This window comes from Pundamilia nyererei, unplaced genomic scaffold, assembly GCF_000239375.1.
Source record: "Pundamilia nyererei isolate P.nyererei 1_Seehausen unplaced genomic scaffold, PunNye1.0 scaffold00173, whole genome shotgun sequence".
NCBI lineage: Eukaryota > Metazoa > Chordata > Actinopteri > Cichliformes > Cichlidae > Pundamilia > Pundamilia nyererei.
Window position 1 is genome coordinate 393,852 of NW_005187574.1, and position 8,869 is coordinate 402,720.

General features: G+C 44.9%; 1 protein-coding gene across 1 annotated transcript in view; it reads right to left on the reverse strand.

Moving 5' to 3' along the window:
* bcl11ba (BCL11 transcription factor B a) overlaps positions 1 to 8,869 on the reverse strand; it is a 32,889-nt gene that overhangs the window by 20,058 nt on the left and 3,962 nt on the right. Inside the window, exon 2 of the mRNA XM_005746128.1 lies at positions 4,327 to 4,818. Within this exon, the coding sequence (XP_005746185.1) occupies positions 4,327 to 4,818 (492 nt within the window). The remainder of the gene's footprint in view (positions 1 to 4,326; positions 4,819 to 8,869) is intronic.

An 8,869-nucleotide genomic window follows, 5' to 3' on the forward strand; every position in this document is an offset into this window, starting at 1 on the left:
GACATGCCACTGTGCTCAGTCATTATTTATTGAAGATGTGTGTGTGTGTGTGTGTGTGTGTGTGTGTGTGTGTGTGTGTGTGTGTGTGTGTGTGTCCATGTGAAGAATATTTATATGAGATTCAAACACAGTCAAACACTCCTAAAATGTGTTTTTTCAATATGTGAAAAATTGCACATCCCCAATGGAAACAAAGTGCATTAATTATTCTGTTTTCTTAATCTGTGTGTGTGTGTGTGTGTGTGTGTGTGTGTGTGTGTGTGTGTGTGTGTGTGTGTGTGTGTGTGTGTGTGTGTCCACTCCAACTGGACTTGGTTAAATGTCTGAATTAAGCTCGAGCTAACGAGGCTTCCGGCCCGGCGCTGTCGGGTGCTAAACACTCGTCAGTGATAAGTGTACGCAGCATGGCGGCTGAGCGCCTCATAGTAAAAATGACTTCCTTCTCTAATCCAAACTGTCAGTGCGGCACCTCTGTGAAGCCGCCAAGAGACCTCACGCCTGGTCACCTGGGAAAGCCTGGAGGGCTTTGGACGTCAGGGTTGCAAGTTAAAATCCTAAAGCCTCCTGCAAGCCGTGGTATCCTGTCAGCCTGCACCTGCTTACACAGCGCTGACAAAAGGTTGGTTCAGCTGTTCGAATGCATCTCTGCTGACGTACGAAAACTCGGCCCGGTTAGTTATCTAATGCCTTTGTTAGAACGCTGGGCTTATTGTGGTTTGGGGTGTTTGTGCTTGATGTTTTTGAATATTCACTCCTTGTGAGGAAGGTTTAGATGATGCTTCCTCCGAGCTGTGTCTGTTTGTCTGTCTGGAAGGAAGCCGTGTGTGACGAGAGCAGAGAGAGCAAAAAGTACGCTTTCAAATTTCTCTGCATGATGGTTTTACGTCACCATCACAGCACATCCAGTCTTTAACTGCAAGGCATGATGGTGATTCTCCTCATGGTTATAAAATCAGACAGGATGAAGCTTCAGGCTGAAGTAACGTAGAAATCTACATGAACTCAAAAATGAGAGAAGATTTGTGTCATTTAAGCAAAAACAAAAACGATTTTTTTTTATTCTTTAAATCGGAGGAACGGCTTTTTTCTAAGTCTGAGTGAGTTTCAGCTACAGACAGAGGAGAGATGGGTGTGACCGGAAAACTCTTATTCATTCACATCGTGGTAAAAACCAACTGCACGTTTTCCTTTTGATCAGCGTTTCCAAACTGAATCAGGAGGTTTTTAAACAGGGGAAAAAACAATAGCTGAAACACAACAACACTGTGAATACAAACTAAAGCCGCTGTTCGTAATCCTTCAGCACAATAGCAGCGACGTGTTTCACAGCCTGAATGGAAAAGCTAGGTGCTCTGTTATTTCTCTGCACGCTGCTACCTGACAGACGGAGAGAGGACAAGGAAAACCCAGCAGCTCTCGCACAGCACAAACACTTCTTCTAATTTAGGGGTTAAAAGAAACTTGGCATGATGCTCATACACGTGTGCACACGTGTGCGTGTTCCATTTCACATGGAGGACAAATGAAAGTGTAAAAGCTTAACAATAAACGAGTAGTTTGACCTGCTGGGAGCCAATTACAAAGAAGTGTCGTCCGTCATGTCCCCGATCGCTTTCCCCATCTCTCTCGCCTCCCTCCCTGTGCTTCTGTCCCTCCCTCTTTCACCAGGTAATGAAAGGTGCTAAAAACATACGCTGAAGAAAAAGCCGCCCTGAGTTACAAAGAGAAAATTCCACCTGCCGCATTTCAATCCCCCAGTAATGACGAGAGGGGCTGAGAGCGCGCTCTCCAAATTAAACTCCAGCTTGATTAATAAATTGTTCTGTCTCCTGCTCGTGTTAATAAGGTGCTCGTTGGACATATTTCATGTGGAAACACCGTGGGTAATTTTCAAACATAAAATGTTATTGGAGCAATATAGTTTACAGTTGCTGCAGTGCACGTCCAATTGAGTCGCTAATACGTTTTTGCTTTTAATGTGAAAATTATTGCAGTTTCTGCTATAAAAAATATTGTGCAATTATATTTTCCAGTCTTCCAACGCAGCGCACGTGGGGTAGATTTCATGGGAGGATGGCAGTTCGATACATTGCACGCATTTAAACACAGGGTGGATATATATTTATGCACATAAATGTAATAACGCCGAGCCATGGCCAGTGTCACTCAATTAGCAGACATGCCTGAGCACAGCTCTGCACACACTCGGGGACTGCGCTCCAGCTTTTTGCACCCCGCAATTCAGACAGTTGCATTAAATGCAAAGCTGGAGCGTCAAGCTTCACGAGTGCAGGCAGCTGTGCTGTCCACAGCAGCAATGCACAGCTGCCCGGCAGAGCTGTAACAGCCTGGTAAAATATTGATGAAGTTCAGGCCCAGACACAGTGTTTACAATGCAGGCGAAACCGCCGTCCCGCTCACTGAGAGGCTCACCTCACCTGGCTTTAGGCCAACACATTCATTCATGTTTCCATCCAAATGTCATGACCGTGTTACACATACATGACGTGATGTCAGTGGCGTTATAGCAAACAGCCCAACCCTGTGTGATAGTGACACGTCCTCTGACATCGTTCATGTGCTGATGTCTAATCTACCACTTGATTCGATACAATATGGATGCTGATCACATGTGACGACATTTCTTAATCAAGTTCATTTCAAAATAAAAATAAAATAAAATCATTTCCAAGCTTTCAGAGCTGTTTCAGTCAGGTGAGCCGGCACTAAAACCTCCCTAAACGTTGCATTTGTATTTGTCTTCTGTTTTAGCTCCGTTCATGGAGCGTTTAAGCTGATTCCACTAATCAGCTCGCTTCATATGTAGGTCTACATATAGGTGGTGAGATTATTGAGGAATGTGTAGGTTCACAGGAAATCAGTCTTTCATTATTTATTCATTCTGAATAATGCATGAAGACAGTAGCGATGCTAACCATGCTGCCTGTGCTAACAGACTGTTGGTCTGCAGGCCGAGCCTGCGATCCTCAAACTGACCTCTAGAAGAGCACGACAGGGTTATTGTCACAGGCTTCTTTACGAGTGTCTTGACTGGTTTGAGCGATAACTGCTGGTCCCACACACGCACACACACACACACACACACACACACACACACACAGATGCTAAACTGCCTCTTTACTTCGCTGAATGGGATGAAACTAGCCTCGTTTTAATCCCTCTTTCTGTCTTTTCCCACTTTTTCTTCTCCTCTCGTGCTGTTTTTTTCTGCCTGTGCTTATTTGAATTTTAATGAGCTTTTCACCTTTTTAAGCAGATGGCTTAGACTGGATTTCTCCATGAAAGTCGGGGTGAGTCTCTCTGTCATGTTTTGCTCAATTTGTTTCAACCGAGTCCTTGAGGGGGTTTAGAGATTTGCCTCCCTAATTTGCCTGTCTCACCCCTCTTCCTCGTCTGTCCCTCTGCTGTCCATGTCCTCTAATAAAATGAACGCCTCTCTTCCTCTGCTGAACGAGAGGACGCCATCACACAAACGAAAACTAAAACAGGGATATATTTAGACTGATGGAAAAACTGCTGGTTTGTTACTACCTAAAGATTTTTCTTTGGAATTAAATAGTTCAGCATTTCGGGAAAACTGATCATTACCTATAACACATCTGGATAACAATGACAGTTTATTCCAGGTTCTGGCAGGTCACAAACTCAAGCTTATCCCAGCAGCTGGTTTCAGTGCCAGACCACATCAGCTGATAAATGAAAAGCTGTTGTCAGAGGGGCCTCGTGTCCATGTGTGTGCATTGTGAACACGAGCTGATTCAGATGAAATGAGCTTGAACTTTCTGAGTCGGAGGGACCAGCCTGGGACGAACCTGCTCACACCTCCAAAGGTCACAGATGCTACATATGCGACAAAGAAGAAGCAAAAGTTGTTGTTGGTTTCTGTGGGAGGATTTGAGCTTTTCCCCTTTCTTAAAGAAACCAAACCTCAACCTGAATCTGGCAACATGCTGACGAGTCTGCACAGCAACGTTGTTCAGCAGGAAGTGAACATACGGTGCTCTCAAAAATGCTCCATTCCTGATGGTTTTTCTTTTTGCACATTAGTTTCACTTAAATTCTCTTTAAATCATCCAAAAATGTTCATGTTAGCCAAAGAAAACCTGAGTTTTTAAACTGTGCTTTCAACTATTCATGAAAATGATCTATTTACACCTACCTGGCCTGCCCTTATGTGAAAAAGCAACAAACGCAGCTGAAGCTGAACTGACTCCATAAATTTAATTACACATAAAAGTGACATTTGTGTATTTGTGCTCAGAAAGAAGAGGCTTTAGTGTGTTTCCCTGCGTACGTCACATCTACCTGATAGCATGTTTTCCTGCTTCGGGCAAATTCCTTTGGTTGGTGTCTTCTCTCCTCTCTCACCTCGTTCCCCTCTTCCTCCCACCTCTTCCTCCTCTGGTGTCACCTGGATGCCGACCTCTACTGGCTCCAACACCTTTCTTAGCTCCACCCTCTGCGCGTAGTGATGAAGGCTCTGCAGAGTTGGACTGTCTCCTTGTCCTCCTCCTCCTCGGTCGTTCATCTTGTCATAACAGCCGTTGGCCAGCAGCGGTGTTTGGCACTGCTTCTTCTTGTGCTCAATGAAGAGGAGTATGTCGCCCAACGGGAAAGTCATCTGGCACTGGCCGCAAGTGAGCAGGTCGTGGTCAGAGTGGAGGCCAGGCGGCAGCGTGTGAGCCAAGCTGGGGTCCAAAGGATGGGGACGTAGGCCAAGTGGATTGGAGGGCAGGGTGAGTGGGTTGGAGGGTAGGGATTCGGAGAGCAAAGCGCCATCTGGATGCTCCACCTCCGCTGCACGAGAAACAAAACAGAGGAGACACGTCAGAGTTAACCTGGGTGTATGTTCGCTCATCGCCTGCTGAAATCTATACATGACGCAAACGTGTAATTAGGTTACCACGTGTCTGAGCGACACACTAAAAGAGCTGCTCGTACAGCGCTGCGGTGACGACAACACACAACGATCAGAGTCGTGACCAACGACCTGTTAGACCAGGCGGCACTCACTTAACATAAGGCTTAATGTGTGGTGGCTCCGACACAACAGTGCAGCTTCATACGTGTGCAGTCACGCCTCCATCACGCTTCGAAGCTTTTTCAAGACATCTAAAAGTCCAAGAAGGTGAATTTTCAGCCACCATCTCAAACACACCACAAACTATATATTTTAGAATTTTTCAATCTCAAACACAAAGTACACAATATACACCGCATACTGCTGCAGTGCACACACACTTTTATTTAGCCTCGCACCTCTGAGGAAGGAAGGAAAATGAGAATTCAGCAAAATTGTAAGTGAGAAGCTCTACACTAACTAGATCGAACCCCGGGTTGTGTCCACGTCTTTGCATGTATGAGAGTTCAGTTGAAACTCGTCATTTCTGAGAATGTGCTTGTTTAGTATGTGGTTATGACCCAAAGTGGGTCGCCGTACATGTTAGGAGTTATTACATGGTCTCAATTAAGACACACGTATTAGTCGTAATCAGGGTATCTTCAGTGTTTGTGAGTGAGCAGATGGGCTTTGGGCAGAATGTTGCTGTGAAACAGCAGTAGGAGAGCACATGTGTGGTGTTTGCAGAGGCCAACAGCTTCACCAGCGAGCGAGCTTTGTAAGTGAGGGCTGTCTCCAAAAGGAGCGAGAAGGTCTGAACGAGGCTGGAGGAACAACTGACCCTCTGAGGTAAAACGGGAATGCTGACGATGACGAAGAGCAAACGCATCACCATCACCTCTCTCTGTCTCTAATACAAGATGATGGATTAGCAGCAGGCTGGCCGTTTGTCTCAGCCTCCACATTAGAAATGCAAACAGATTTGGGATGTCAAACGTGGATGAAGGCTCCAGATGGAACACCCCACCCCTCTACGCCACCGTATACCTGTTTTAGGTCTGCTGTTAAACATTCAAAGACCATATTGTACTTGTATCGTATACAACACAGTACAAACATTCATCTGCACTGCAGTGTATGTGCTGCACTCATTATATGTTAGAGAATATCAGTCTGCGCGCGCGCGCGTGCGTGCGTGCGTGCGTGTGTGTGTGTGTGTGTGTGTGCGTGTGGCCTGCAGGCTGCAGCCATCTGTCCTGTACAGTGGTAGCATGTTTCCCAGTACTAAACATTAGAGAGAATAAAACCAGTGAGCTGACCTGGAACAAATCCAATCTACATGTACGGTGACCCCCCCCCCCCACCACCACCACCACCAATGCAAATCTCACTTCATATTAGAATTATGACTGATAGGATCTTTTAAAGAGCTGGTCTAAAGTCTGCATCAGTTTAACGAGGCTTGGGTGAGTCGGGTAAGAGCCATACGTAGATATGACAGGCAGCATATCAATACTATAACATAGCAGAAGGTTTGACCAGAGAGCTTTGTGTTAGCTGTGCGCTGAATAGATGAATTTATTTCATTGTTCTTCTGCTAAATGTCAGCTGTTAACAAGACCCTAACCTACACAAATCACCAGCGACCCGACGGATCTGAAGAAGGATTTGGGAATTTGGTGTTTGTAGGTTCTCTTAGTTTTGAATTCAGAGCAAATGTTTTCCCTCAGCAGGTGATCATCTCTGGGGTTGGTTCCCTCCGTCTCACCACCTTTCACCACACGTGTGCTGTAAATCCATGGAAATCTCTCACACGTATCCTTCACACAAACGGGAGCACATTGCTGGCCACATGCCCATCAAATATTTGTTTCTCTCCTCGAGAGCTGTTTTCATGATTTTACTTTTATCTGCCGCCACACTTAGGCTGATGGGAAAAGCACCAAAATTGCTCCCAGAACCAGAAAGATTCTGCCAGTTGAGACCAGTGATAATGGTGCGCGCGTGGTTCTCGACTTAAATGATCAAAACTCGACTTGGCTTCTGTGTTTTTTTACCATTACTGCGTACACACACACACACACACACACACACACACACACACACTCTTAAATCAAGATATAATGTTTGTGGCTGAGACTGCACATCACACTCACACAGAGTAACACACTCCCTCACGGCACGCACTCAAAGCTGACGGTGGCTCGCTTACACGTCGACTGATAAACTGTTTATTTACCCGCACCGTCACTGTGTACTGTTACACACACACACGCTGCTGCACGCACACTTTATTTATCTAAAATTATGAGCTTTTTATTGTTTTGCAAGAACGACTTTTCTTTGCGAAGAGCCGAGGCTGGTCCTGGACGTGACTCGCACACACGGTCGTACGTGACGGACCGTAGATGTCGGTGATAGCAGATGAGTGAAGACTCAAAGTGATGAAAATAATCTGCCACCGCAGAGACTGTCAACATTAAGATGTGCCCTCAGAACACTTTCGTCTAAACAGGAAGTGGCTTTCCGTACAAAGTCAGTGTTGAGATACAGTTTTTAAAACTTCACAGTCGCGTTTGGGACGTATATTTATTGTACGTGGCGACTAAAAGTTGTTTCATTTATTTGTAGATAATCCAGCTTCTTGTTCTTTTTATAAAAAATACATTTTCAACATTTATTGCAACATTTTAAACTCGATACTTCTGCTGTAAACATGTCGCTTTGTTTGCAGGTGTTAAAGGAAGCAACCGGTATCACGTCCCCCCCGGTTTCAATCTTCACTCACTTCCTGTCACCTCTCTTCTTCTACCTATGAGACTGAAAATGCCTCAGAAATGTTTGGCTTTAATTTCCTTTTAGCTGAAACTTCAAAGAATCATTGTCAGTGTTTAGGAGATTAAAATATGCGAGGACGCAGTTTTACTCACAACCTGTTTTCAAAGTCAGTCGAATTTGAAATAAACATCAATTTAAGGTAATTCAAAGTAACTCCTGTGTGCTGGGTGAGGTTTGGGTGACCATGTCGAGCCAATCAGGAGCGCGCTGCTGCCAAACGCACAAAGGATTGTAATGGTGTATTTGAGTCCACCGCCACAGCAGCGACAGCGAGTTACAGAGAGATGCGAGCAGAGCCACCTGCCCAGGAGGTGCTGCAGCGGAAAACAAGTGCTACTCACAAACACGCAGAGCAGCTGTGTCACTGGCTCATCTGCCGAAGAGCATAACTGAGTGTGAGGTGGACTTCAACATCCAGCTTTCACCTCTGTCAGGTGAAGACAGTGACTAATGCTTTTTGTTTGTTTGTTTAATTATTTTTTTTTGCAACATGCAAAAAAGGCTCATTTTCAGAATCAGCACATGCATTCATTTTAATACTACAATTATTCTTTTACTCATTTAAATGTTCCAAATAGACAAAAATACACAGAAATAAAAACAATCAAATAAACTTATATTTGCAGATTTCTAATGAAAAACGAAATATTATGAAATGTGTTTTAAAACAAAGGGCACGTTTGTCTGCAGAGCAAGAACACACAGGACAAAAATACATGCAGAAATATTTACACACAGGAATTTACTACAACTTTAAAATGTGGCTCCAGTCATACGCAATGGCACACACACACACACACACACACACACACATGAAATGTGTCAGTCACTCATTGCTGTGAATCGACATGTATGCTCTAAATAAGAAGTGCCACGGAGAGGCAGACAGTCGAGTGTGCAGCTGTTGACAGTTAAGAGAGGTGAATGTGGTCTTTCAGCGCTGATGTCATCTGATTAACACGCACACACACACACACACACACACACACACTCAGAGCACATTTCCACTTCTCTCATTGGCAGAGCACTGTGGCTCTGACAGCCTGAGAGCTCCCCCTAGCAGGAAGAGGCGCAGAGACAGAGAGAAGACAGACAGCTTACAAAGGTATGCAGGATATGTTGGAGTGTGTGTGTGTGTGTGTGTGTGTGTGTGTGTGTGTGTGTGTGTGT